Raw genomic sequence first — 13,712 nt, 5'->3', positions numbered from 1 at the left:
ATTTCCTCTCTGGTACAGTATTCAGTCAGTATGTTCATTACTTTTAATTAGTTTGGTGATATACGACATTTTCTTCACGGAAAATTAAGTTAGCCATCATGGCTGAGTATAGTTTTGCTGGGTTAGAATTCTTGTGGTGAAACACATGTTCATCTGAATTGAGTCACAAACTTTGCATAGGTACATGCATTTCCGTTGAATAAAATTCGGTCACACGTTGATTCACGTAAGATGCGCGCGGAGGAGTGCAGGAAGGCGGCGGCGAGGCTGTGGTCTGCTACCACAGCTCGGTGGCAGCGGCGGATCCGGTCCCCTGGAGGCGATGTGCGGCACTAGCTCCTGGAGCCAGACCTGCGCGGAGCACTGCCGGCAGGCGTGTGGAGACCGTGGGTCATGCCCAGCGGCCGGGTCGCGCGGTGGCCATGGGCGAGGTTGCGGTGGAGTGCGGGTCGGAGGTGCGGATGCCTGGGCGGACTGGTGGCGGCACCATGGTGGTGCGCCCGGGGGCAGTCAGTACGGTGCTCTCCAGCGGCGCCATGGTGGTGTAGCTTGGGGCGCACTGGTGACACCAAGGTGGTGCTGCTGGTATTGCCGGGCCACCTTTTCCAGCACAGGTGGATCTGGAGGCAGCGGCAAACGAGGCTAGCAGCCGCAAGTGGTGACTCACCGGCATGGTGATGGGCGTGCTTGAGCGCATGGATGGTGGCTCAGCATGGATGTTACGGCTGTCGTGCGTGAGGTGGGTGACTGACCGTGTTGCCTTAACTTAGGGGCGTTGGAGCTGCGGCGGCTGTGGGAGGAAGGGCTTTCCAGGCGAAAGTCTTGCTCGGCCTCGTGCTGGGGCCGGCAATGTTCAATGGACGCAATATTCCCCCTTGGGTGTGTTGTCCAGGTGCCCTCCTCTTCCTGACGGGATTCTCCGGGTGAAAACCATGCTTGAGTCCTCAGGCGGGCGATGGCGGCGCTTTAGCATCGTTTCTTTGGAGATCATGTTCCGGCCTTTTTCTCGGCAGCCCACCATCGGCTCTGTGGCGCTCTTGGCTGTCAAAACGGTGGGGTTTTGCGTGAGGACGAGTGCATCTCTCTTCTCTCTCGTCCTCTTCCCCCGCAACCTTAGCTTGTGTTGATGTTCGGGGGTTCGCACGTTTCGGTGGAGTGTTGACTGGTTAGAGTACGGCAGTGCGTTTGCAACTGCATGTTGGCTTAGCGGCAATCAGCCACGCATTGTGGCGACCGGCTCGGTGCTAGGTTCTCCCTCTTAGCGGATCGTCTGTGGTCATCAGCGTATGGTGTTTCCATCCTTCCAGCCGAGTTGTTGTTCCAATCGGGCCACTGCGAGTTGAGTGGCGCAATACTTTGTGTGGCGTGTGTTGATGTCCCAATCCAACTGGTTAGGTATTGCTGTTGAGTGGTGCGCCGTGTTGATGTCCCAATCCAACCGGCTGGACTTGTAGCCTGAGTAGAGTGGTGTGGTCGTGTTGATGTCCCAATCCAGCTAGTCACATTTAGTTATTTTTTTCTTAATCTTTCTTTTTCTTTCCTGATTGTGGTCTTCCAGGATCGTGATCTTGTATTTTTCTGCTATGTTCGTTAAGAAAAAAGTAGCGGCGGCCGTGGTGACTGCAGAGTACCATATTGGGGATCGGAGTAGAAAGCTGGGTTGCATTGCTGCGCACTCTAACGAATATTGGGGAATTGATCTACATAGCCATTTTTATGTTCTAGGTATTAAATAAATTATGGGGCCTAAATTAACTTCAGCATAGGGCCTCCATATGTAGGGGACGGCGCCCTTCTCTCACATCTTAATTTAGAAAGAAAAATAAACGCTCTGATGCAGAGAGTTATTAGGTATGACGTCATATTTTTCATTCAACATATATTCTTAAATAACCTCTCAAAAAACATATTCTTAACACCATAGAGATACCGCTTTGGCTTGATGATGGCACAAAAATCAGGAGATTCCCCATGCGCAAGATCATCATGTGCTCACCTGACCTCGTAGCCGCGATCCTCTCGGGCAGCTCGGTGGGGGTTTTACCGGCCCGGCGCCCCTTCATGGTCGGCTTGTCCAACGGATAGCCATGGAAGGGGATTGTATGTGGACATTGCCTTGTACCGTGGCAAGCTCTACTCCCTCAACGCTAAAGGTGGGCTCTTCGTTCATGAGGTCGGGGACGGCGCCGCCGGCATACCGAAGGCGTCTCAGGTCGTCGTCGAGAACGCGATCGTGGTGGCACAGCCTCCAGAGATGGCAAATCCGGGAGGGCTTCTCTTGACGCGGCGGCGCTACCTAGCTCGTCGTATGTTGCCCAGGGAAGCTGCTCATGGTGAAGTGGATGGTCCCTTCTCGTGGCCCTTACTGGAGCTTCTCATCTTCCAAGGCTACCGACGGGATCGTGTTGAAGCTATTTCAGGCGGATTTGGAGATGGGTTGGTGGACGGAGGTGAACAACTTGGACAGTGGCCAAGCTCTGTTCGTCGGCAGGGGTTGCTCTAAGGCTGTTAGATTGACCGGGGATGATCCGAGGTTTCAAGAGAACTGTGTTTATGTTTCGGGCCATGATTTCTTCGGATATTGCTATGATGCCATGCCAAGCTACGGTTTCTATGACCTAACGAACGGCACGATCAGTCAAGTTGCCTTAGACAGAATGCGGGTTGTACGGCCTATTTGGAGCATGGAATGGTTCTTGCCACAAGAGTAAGCTTAAAATAGGGAACGGTATCAGGGATGCATACATCCTTATTAAGCAGCAGTTTTTTAGTTTTGCAGTGATGCCAAATCAGCTATTTCATTTGCAATGACATTAATGTTGAACGTGGATAATCATTATATGTATTTCTTGAAAAGATTCCGTTTCACCTCTCGTAGTATATTTGTTTAGGATGCTCAAGTCTCTTCAAAGTACTGCTGGTTGGATTCCTAGCTGAAAACTTTGTGTTTTGAACACACCAAATTGGGCCATGGCACATCAATGATGTCATGTCTCTCCCTAGAGGCATTATTTGCAGATATTACATTGTGCTAGATATCCTCTGATGTTCGGTATCTGTTTAGTTGTTTTGTTCAGGAGGAGGTGTGCTCCAATTTGTTGGGGCTTATATGGAAATAAGAGGGTCAAATTTTGCTCATGGGAAGACCGATCATCAATTTGGTCCCATGATATCACTTTGTCACTGTCATCTTTAAGTGCTGTTATTTAACTCGTGACATTTGAGATACTTTAGATAGCCTGTTCATCACATTCTTTTCATAGGAGGACGATAGGTTGAGTTAGAAATTCTGTGATGTTTAGAGCGCTTTGAGTTTCATTCTATTTTCCTTTTTCTTCAACTTTTGTAATGGCTGCGCGTATCAGCTTGTTGCAAAGGCGGGAACTTTTATTATTAATAAAGCTCCATTCATCTAAAATTTACAGCATATATATTGGGAATACATTATTTATTTGAACATATAAAATTAAGTTAGCCATCATGGCTAGTTTTAATTCACTTGGATAGAATTCTTATTGTGGAATCTATCTGCCCGTAAACTCTGCACAAATGCTTTCCTTGAATAAAATTTAAAATTGATGCACATTCCACCTATGATGCTAATTGCTAACTAAAACTACTCCCTCCGTCCCACAATTTTAGCTACATCTAGCCATTTTCAGTCATATTAATTAAGGAGGGTGATAAAAGGTCTAATATACCATTCATTAAACCTGTCCATGCATGCACACATGATCTTTATGGTAGTGATCCTTTCCTTGCATATATATCTCTACGCTAAATAAACAAAATTGTGAGCGCGAAATGGGTTATTTTCATCCATTGACCCATTCAATCAGGCTTGGCAACTCAGAAGTAGTTATATTTTGGAACAAATTTGGAACTCTAAATGTAGCTATATTTTGGGGAAAAAATATTAAGTAAACTTGTTGTCAGCTAATCTATGTTCGACAAATTTTCTACATAGTTCTTTTGTTCTGTGAACAAATTATGGAATACGAGATAGTCTGTTTAACCATTTCACGATTATACGTTGGCCCAAGTATAGGAACGGCCCCGTTCGGATTCCAGTCCAACATAGATTTGTTTACCTACTATAGATAATAGGTGAGTTTGAACGCTAACCGTATTTTGTAATCTAACATGCCACGTATTCGCACAGCTCGAGAGATATTATGGTTGGAGTCTGTTGCCATATGGGCTAACGTTAGGTTTACATGAAACAGCAGATCGATCTCTTTTAGCCTCAAATCCGAACAAAAGATGAGGCTGATCGAGGGCGACGCATGGGTCAAGTGGTCGGGTAGATGTACCGTGGAATAAGATGTTCTGATTACCATGTAAAAGAATAGAACGTGATTGCCTATCTCGATAATATATAGGGAGAAAGTCCCCCAACAGATTAGGGGGGTGTTTGGTTTCTTTTGCTTATTTTTAAGCAAGTGTCACATCAATGTTTAGATACTAATTAGGAGTATTAAACGTAGGCTATTTACAAAACCGATTACATAAGTGGAGGCTAAACAGCGAGATGAACCTATTAAGCCTAATTAATCCATCATTAGCAAATGTTTACTGTAGCAACGCATTGTCAAATCATGGACTAATTAGGCTTAATAGATTCGTCTCGCCGTTTAGCCTCCACTTATGTAATCGGTTTTGTAAATAGTCTACGTTTAATACTCCTAATTAGTATCTAAACATTCGATGTGACGGGTGCTTAAAAATAAGCAAACGAACCAAACCAGGCCTAGGTTAGATTACACCCTAGGATATTGGAGATATTTGATTCGGTTGGAATATTGTTACATCAAGACTCTTATCTCTAACAGCCAAACCAAAATCTCAACACCAATATCTCTTAGGCAGTTCGAGTTACATACGACGACTCGTAAGATGCAGCCCTAGTTTGTTTAACCTTAACCGTGAAAAGCCCGCTTCTTTGTCATGTATATATCTAGAAACCACATGGCTGCCCATGCCATCGTCTCGTCTCTTTTCGGCATCAATTAATGGGCACCTGCCTGAGCAAAGGACAACCACGCCCGTCGTCGAGAGATATTATGGTTGGAGTCTGTTGCCATATGGGCTAACGTTAGGTTTACATGAAACAGCAGATCGATCTCTTTTAGCCTCAAATCCGAACAAAAGATGAGGCTGATCGAGGGCGACGCATGGGTCAAGTGGTCGGGTAGATGTATTGTGGAATAAGATGCTCTGATTACCATGTAAAAGAATAGAGCGTGGTTGCCTATCTCGATAATATATAGGGAGAAAGTCCCCCAACAGATTAGGTTAGATTACAACCTAGGATATTGGAGATATTTGGTTCGGTTGAAATATTGTTACATCAAGACTCTTATCTCTAACAGCCAAACCAAAATCTCAACAGCAATATCTCTTAGGCAGTCCGAGTTACATACGACGACTCGTAAGATGCAGCCCTAGTTTGTTTGTCATGTATATATCTAGAAGCCACATGGCTGCCCATGCCATCGTCTCGTCTCTTTTCGGCATCGATTAATGGGCACCTGCCTGAGCAAAGGACAACCACGCCCGTCATCGCCGCAGGACCATGTGCCCCTTTGGTCGGACCTCCCGCCGGAGGTCGGAGGCCTCATCCTCTGCCGCCTGCCGTCCCACGTCGTCGACCGCCTCAGCTTCGGCCCCGTCTGCCGCCAGTGGTGGCGCCTCGGCCTCGCCGAGCAGCAGCATCTGCCGCCAGCGCTGCCGTGGATCTGCTTGAACGTGTCCCCATCTACAGCAGACTGCCCGGACCGCGGCAGGCTGCTGCCGCGAGCCTTCACGGGCGCCGGCGAAGTGGGGCCGCCTACCGACATGAAGGACTGCTTCTGCTCCCTGGACGGCTGCTGGGTCCTGTACGAGTTCTACGGCGCATCTACCGCACGAGTCCTCGTCAACGCTTCCTCCGCCGGCGCCGCTGCCACAAAGGTGCCACCGCGCCGCCGCCTCCATGACGGCGGCGGCACGGCGCCAGCCGTCATCTCCACCGCGTCCCTGAAGCGTAAGATGATGGCGCCCCAGCCAGACGGCTACCGGCTGGGTCCTCCCATGTGGTTATCTTCTCTTCCTCCATATACTCGTGGCCACGGCTCGTGGTACCAGGACGTCGCCTTCCACCGTGGCAAGCTCTACGCCCTCACCGCCATGGACGACCTCTTCGCTCTTGAGGTCATCGACGGAGAGATCGCCGGAGAATCTCAAGACGAGCATGTCATCAAGGCATCAGAATCGTCGTCCCCACCAACGACTGACCTGCAGGAAGAGCGTCCCAGCAAGATGCGCTACCTCGTCGTGTCATCTTGCGGCGGAAAGCTGCTGATGGTGAAATGGAGTGTTCCTCGTCGCCTTAACGAAGGAACAGCCGCGAAGGTTCTCGAGGGGATCAAGATGAAGGTCTTCGAGGCGGATTTGGGGATGGGTCGGTGGCTCGAGGTCGACAGCTTGGGTGACGACCAGGCTCTCTTCGTCAGCAGAGGGTGCTCCAGATCACTTCGCTTAACGACGGGCGACGTCGACGACGAGAGGTTTCAAGGGAACCGTGTCTACTTTCTCGGCATTGATCTGCCGACGTGTTGCAAGGAAGCTCTGTGCCCCGATTATGGCTGCGAAGCCTGCGATGACTACAGCCCTCTTCCCAGCTATGGTTTCTATGACCTGAGGAGCCGCACGAGCAGCCCGGTGTTCCTTGACGGGAAGACGAAGGACATCATACCATCATCAGCTGTGTTTAGCGCGGAGTGGTCCTTTCCGTGGCAGTAGAAGCTGAAAAAAACAATGTTTCTGTCTCTTTTTTTATAAGAACTTCATGCATCTTATCAGTTATCATATGTGAAAATTATCTACGTTTATGAGATGACCATTTGGTTTTTTGTTGCCACTACCAACATAGTACTATCTTTTATGAAGGGGCGGTTTCAATGCGGTAGATCTAGATAAGCATATCAAATAGCAATATGGGCTGGAAAACACCACGGTATGGATGGAATAAGACTTTGGCACTTCTCAGGAGAAAATTCAGTATTTGCCATCGGAACTTTAATTGTTTCCAAACAAATTCGCACCTGATACTATTTTTGAGTGAGGGGGGTGGATAGTCAAGTATGTATACGCTACCCATCAGGGCTGGAAAACACATACGATAGTTTGTTAGGGTAGATCCTATCTGACATCGTTGTCTTGCGAGGTTGAATCATGTCGGACCTATAGAACCAAGTACTTCGGCTCAGTGATGGTAAGGCCTTTTCCACTAATGCCGCACAACTCTTCGTTGCTGCTTAAGACCTAAAAAGTCGGTAAAATTTATTTTATTGTCGAACCGGCATTTATTCTATACATGGGTCCCATGCTAGGTTATTCTAGTCTTATCTTAAATCAAACCATTTAAAATTTAACCAAATTTGTACAAAGTTCCCATTCTACAAAGTTTCTTTGTTGGTATATGAGGCCCAGGTAATTTGATCTACGAATCAAATGCTTATATTTACTAAATTTTTTAATGAAAAAATATGTACGCGCCATAAAAGCATCTCTACTTACACACTAAAATCGAAACAAACATCAATCAAAGAGTTTACTTGCATAGATCAAGCATGATATTAGCATTATCGCAGTGCAGTTTAGAGGTGACATGACAGGAGAACAAATTTACATGAAATCGACGCAAGGGTATGAACATACTTTGCTGGAGCAACAACAACACACAACAAGAAAAGATGCACACACTATTGCTAAAAGAATTTCCAATTCCATTGTCGTCCCGTCCGCCATCCCCTCGTGCGTGCGTGCAGCTAGGCAACGCGTATACAGTTCCCCAATTCCCTTCCAAGAACAAGGCGTGAAGAAGTTGTAGATAGATCCCGTTTCCCTCTCCCTAATACACATGACCACCATAGAAGGAACACAAGAGACAAGTATACGAGGGAGCTATACATCTTCTCATTATTCATTTGGTATTACACATATAGCTCCTATATATAGATGTAGTCTTCAAGGCACATCTAGCAACCTACACCGCACTACATGGCATTAAGGTATGAGCCCACTCATATCCATAGTGGAGAATTTGTAAAACTAAAGTACCAATCTTATTCAGAGTGGTTCTTTCCATCAGTGTGAGCATGTCCACCGTGGAGTTTCTCATACTGTTATTGGCATTACCATGCGGATTGAACTTTTAGATCAACCTAGATGTTTTAGATCAACCTAGATGTTTTTGATCAACCTAGATCTTTATTTTCCTTGACCATATAAAGATGTTGGGTTTGTCTCTTTTTTTAACTTTTCTTATCATTTATTGTGGAAAATCCACATATTACATCAAAAGTTACATATTCTCTTGGTCGACAAATGTAAGAACTTCACATTTTTCAAATTTGTCAACAAATATAAGGACTTATGGCCAGGGTTTTTGGATTCGAAATATGAAAAATTTGGGATGTCACCGGGTGAATTTCAGAAATTCGGGCCAGGATTCGATTGTTTAACTAGGCAACAGATTCGTTTTTGGAGTTGCTGTTAGAGGTGATAGGAGAAGAAATTTACATAAAATCGACGCAACACAAGATTACATACTTTGCAGCAACTACAACACAACAACAGAAAGGGTACACACGCGCTGCTAAAGTGCTAACTTTCCAATTCTATTGCCGTCCGCCATCCCCTCGTGCGTGCGTGCGTTCGTGCGTGCGTGCGTGCGTGCGTGCAGCTAGGCAACGCGTATCCTCAGGAACGATGGCTTGGGAAGCATGCTCGGCTCCGGCGACCTGTTGAAGCCCGGTCCAGCGTAGAATGCCCGTCGGGCCGCCTTGTCCACCACCAGCTCCATGTCGTTGCTTCCAGTACTGCTCTCGCCGTCGTCGAGCTCGGCGGCGGCCGGCGGCGCCCGAGGCTTCTTGTTGGCGTCCCAGCGGTCGGCAGACGACGGCGACAACGCGCGGCCGCCGTTGGGGCGCCTGCTGATTTGGCGCGTCTTCGTCCTGTTACTGCTTGTTGCCGAGGACGACGACGCGGCGGGGCTCGCCGGCCTCTTGTGCGCGTCCCACCTCTCCTCGGAGTCTGCGCGGCCGTTGCTGCTGCTGCTGCTGCTGCTTGACGAGGATGACGTCGCGGCACCGGCACCGGCGCTCTTCTTCTTGCTCACCCACTTCTCGGACAAGGACGTGCCCCCGGGGCCACTGATGCTGTTCAAGGAACACTGGCCAGCTGACGGCGGCGGCGGCGACGCTGGGCTGCCGCCGCCCTGCTTGATCTTGATCTTGTGCGCGTCCCACCTCTCCACGGCATCGGCGCGGCTGGGCCTGCTGGGAGGCGAGCAGGGGAGGATGATGGCGGTGCACGGCGGCGCCGGGAGCAGCGGCAGCATCATGCGCTTGGGCGGGGACGGGAGCAGGCCTGGAAGTGCCGCGTGCGCCATGGCGAGGTGCACGCGCGCCACCGGTATGGCCATGGATCAGCGACGGACGGGGAGACACAACAGACAGAGAAAGGGAAGCACCGCCGCCGACGCGCAGGTGATCGAGCGGAGGAGGCGAGGCGGAGCGAGCGATCACAATCTGATGAGGAAGTGTTGGGCGTGGAGGCTCAGCTATATACGCGCGTGCCAGAGAGGAAACGCCATTGCTGAATCCGACTCGGGTCCCCGGTTCCGAGTGCAGCGCGGGTGACTGCGCCGCCGTGCCATTTGCCCGACACCGACTCGGGGTCGGGTTCTCCTTCCTCTGTCCCGAGAGACTCTGGTGGGCCGTTCCTCCTCTGTTCGGCCCATTGCTCAAATTGCACCGCCGTGTCAAGCCCTTCCAGCCCAGCCCAATGCGTTCGCCCATATTTATCCCAATCCTACGGAATAGAGAAGAAGAACAAATTGTTTGTTGCGAATAATTTCCTGAGATTTGTCATGTGACGGACAAGAACATCAAATACTGAACGAGAAAAGGAGAGGTCTGATTGAGGGAATTGAGAAAAAGAGAACAAAAAAAAAAAGATTCCATTGCCGGGATTTGAACCCGGGTCGCCTGGGTGAAAGCCAGGTATCCTAACCGGACTAGACGACAATGGAAGTGATGTTCTGTTGATGTGATCAAGAGTCAAGTATGCAATTACCATATTGCTTGCAAATACTAGTAGTTTGTATATGATATATTCGGGACATGGTTACACCGTTGTACGTTAGGAAGGAGTTATTTAAATGTCTCAGGTCCAGTAACTCTGTTGGAGCATTGGATGGGAGGTGAATGCCATCTGCCTAGAAGAGCATTGGAGCATTGAACTTGGCCTCCTCGTAGTCCTCTTCATCCTTTGGAAATAAAAAAGAAATAATGATTCCTGCAAAAGCTCCCTGCAAGTGCAAGCATAAAATGTATTGTTCAGGCTACAATTTCAAAAATCAATCGCACCATCACCTCTAACCTATTATTGAAGGCAAAGAAACCTACATATATTCAGGAGACATGTGCTGCAAACGTCCTGATCCCATCCTCATTAGCAGAGGAGGCATGACTATCATCAAAATGATAGCAGTTACCCTCTTCAACTAGCTGCAAGTGACACCATAGGCAGCTTCAGGAAGCTATACAATTAAGAATACTTACAATAATGCAAACATATATAAATATAATATGTTAATATAACAGTGACACGAAAATGCAAGTACCTTTGCGTATGCTGAGTAGTGTCCAGCACCCAGATCATCATTAGGATTGATCAGCGCATAGAGTTCAGACATGGGCTGCTTATCACCTCTCGACATCTGCTTGACATATTTGCTCATACTGAGGTCATGGCCTCATGGATTGGGAAGTTCACAAAAGTATCAAGCTTGTTCATGTAGCGGCTGCATGAGAACCTTTTCAAGTGAACTACAATATCTCTAAACTATAGCCGACCATGAACCTTTACTAAAAATTGGATGGAGCTGGTACAAAGTGCTACAAGTTCTATAACAGTTGTACGCTCTTTTTTTTCGTGAGTGCCTCAGCACCTTTCAATTAACAAGAAAGTAGTTTACAGACACAATCTCGATGAAGTCAAGCAGAGCTTGACCAGCACGAGAGCACAAAAGAACAAAGAAAAAGAAACAGACAAACAACCACCATACGACGCGAAACAATAAAGAGGAAGCACACTCGAACCCACGTACCTAGACATAGCCACTCTCCTGAACCTGCCAAAAGATGCAACCTCGTCAAGAGTGTTAAAGGTCACGGCAGTAGAGCATCCGCCCGAACACAACAACAGTGGCAAAGCATCCACCTAACCAGCACAACCGCGATGGCAAAGCATCCACCCGAAGCAACTACAGTGGCAAAGCATCTGCTAGACGACGACGACCTAAGCAACCCGAGCGGAGTTGACAAATTGAAGCAAGGGTAGGCACAGAAGAAGACACTTCCCGAGACAGCCACCACGAGGACTCTGACCGACGGAGACGACCGGGGGCGGCGTTCAGCAATGATCCCTGCAGTGACAGCAGCAAGAGCCCGCTAAGCTTCCAAAACCACGCCTCAAGGGAGGGGGCGACACCACTGGCGCCGTCGTCGTCCGACCAACACGGTCAAGGTTTTCACCCGAAAACTCGTCGTAGGGAGGGAAAAGGGGAATGAATGACACCTTCAAGAAAGGAAGTGGCACCCGGGGGCGTCGCCATCATCGACCTGCAAGCAGGCACAAGGCTTTCGCCTAACCCCGTTTCTTCCCCAGAAATCACCGCTGCCACCAGGAGCACAGGGACTGCCGGGCGCCAAGGAGTGGAAGAATGCTGCCACATAGCCAGTTGTTCGCCCCCCCCAGTTGGCGAAAATGCGCCACCAGGGGGGACGCTCCAGCGGCGTCGCACAGAGCCCCGCCCCCGATGGACCCGACAGCCGGGGAGGGACGCGACCATCCTCGCAGCGGAATGGGTGGCAAGGGGAGGGACACGGATCCGGTCGTGGTCCACTTGGGCGGCCACGCGCCAGCGGTGCCGGCGGCGGCGTACAGAGCCCCACCCCCCGGCGGACCTGATAGCCGGGTAGGGGTGCAGCTACCCTCGCCGCTCGGCCTCTGGCAGTGGAAGGGGTGGCGGAGGGAGAACGTGGATCCGGTCGCGACCCCTGTCCTCCAGGCGATGGAAAGGGGGAGAGAGAACGTGGCGGCCATCGGGGAAGGGGCCCTGCATCCAGGATGAGTAGATCCAAGCTCAGGGGAGGCGGATCTGCCCGCGGCAGCCGGCGATCGGTGGCAGATCTAGGCTACCGGCGGTGCTAGGGTTTGCGGAGTGGGAGTGGAGAGGGAGAGAGGAGGAGGGAGGGGAGGAAGAGAGCGTGACGTGGAGGCCGGCTTCGACGGCGGCGGCCGGAGTCGGACGGGTGGCGGGTGGTTGGGCAGAGGCGCCCGCCCCTTGCCAATCACCACCGCCTACATAACCAATCGATCCATCCATCAATCAACTCGTCGTCTCTGTCTTGGCCATTGTTCCTCTTGGGTGCCGTCTCCCTTCCGATCCCTGCCATGGAAGAAAATATAGTGCGGGAGATTGGGGAGATCGAAGCCCAAGGAGGAGGAGAGTCGCCGCCGTTGTTTGACCAAGCCACGCCGCCGCCGCTTTACGCGCCGGCGTCGGTCTCGTCACTCACCCGAGGCGATGCCGCCGCCGCTTCCATCAGCAACAAGCGCGGCCGCGTCGCCGCCTCCAGCAAGGCCATCCAAGGCCTGCGGGAGGTGACGGCGCCGCCGACGGACGGGTCCGACGACTGCTGCGCCATCTGCCTTCAGGATCTTGATTACTCCGACAAGGCCCATCCAGTTCCGCTGAGGGCCATGCCTTGCTCGCACACCTTCCACGAGCACTGCATCTTCGAGTGGCTCCGCCGGAACGCCGTCTGCCCTCTCTGCCGCCACCAGCTGCCCACGGAGGACGACCACGAGCAGGAGCAGGAACAGGGGATGAGGAGGATCAGGACCCGGTTCGTCTACAGCGATGAGGAGGGCCAGGACTATGGCTTCTGGTACTACACGGCGCAACCTTTCTCCAGGGACGACGAGGAGGAGGAGGAGGAGGAGGTTGTGGTGAGTATGGCAGCCTTGAGAGAATTTTACGCTGGTTGGCTCAACATGGGGCGCAACGCCGCAGCCTCAGCTGAGGATCATTCGATCAGATCACAAAGCTAGCTTTCACTGGGACTGGAAGATGATCGATTCGCCATGCCAGAGCCTCCTCCTTCATCTCAATCCACTGCCTTCAACTTGAGCTTGAGCTTGCTGTTGAGTTTCTACCCCCACCGCAAGGCATGGCAGGAGAGGCGTATCTTAGATATATCCATGTAAATCTTACTTAAGAGATGCCAGATCAACTGGATCTTGTGTTTTATTTGAATTCATCCTATGAGATTCATATCATTCTCAGACTCATCATGCATGTTTCCAAATTCAGTCTCTAGAATTTACAACTGCCTCCAGGTGTTGCAGCATATCACAGACCACAGCCTCGCTGTGCTGTGCTTGTCAATGTCAATGGTCTCCTGCATTGAGTAATCCTGGAGGTTCAAATTTCAAAACATGGCTATGAGCTCAAGAATTAAGAGATGAACCATGCATGCACACATGGCTATCAGTTGCTTTGTAAAGTACAATACAATTGGCATTAGTTATCACAGATTTGTTAGTGTGGATGAAGATCCGTCGCCGGCATTTCACTGTGCTCCTTGCCATGCCCC

At 50.1% G+C, this 13,712-nt stretch overlaps 1 protein-coding gene and 1 non-coding gene across 2 annotated transcripts; one reads left to right on the top strand and one right to left on the bottom strand.

Moving 5' to 3' along the window:
- Positions 1-10,004: 10,004 nt before the first annotated feature.
- Positions 10,005-10,078, bottom strand: TRNAE-UUC. Its single transcript has one exon. It is a non-coding gene; the product is annotated as a tRNA-Glu (tRNA).
- Positions 10,079-12,507: 2,429 nt separating this feature from the next.
- LOC111258232 (E3 ubiquitin-protein ligase RHF2A-like) lies at positions 12,508-13,167 on the top strand. The gene has a single exon (XM_022829182.1). It carries the CDS (start codon positions 12,508-12,510, stop codon positions 13,165-13,167), a length of 660 nt encoding a protein of 219 aa, XP_022684917.1.
- Positions 13,168-13,712: the final 545 nt, after the last annotated feature.

This window comes from Setaria italica, chromosome VIII (assembly GCF_000263155.2).
Source record: "Setaria italica strain Yugu1 chromosome VIII, Setaria_italica_v2.0, whole genome shotgun sequence".
NCBI lineage: Eukaryota > Viridiplantae > Streptophyta > Magnoliopsida > Poales > Poaceae > Setaria > Setaria italica.
The sequence above is the reverse complement of the archived record's forward strand: the minus strand, read 5'-3'. Positions and strand labels throughout refer to the sequence as shown.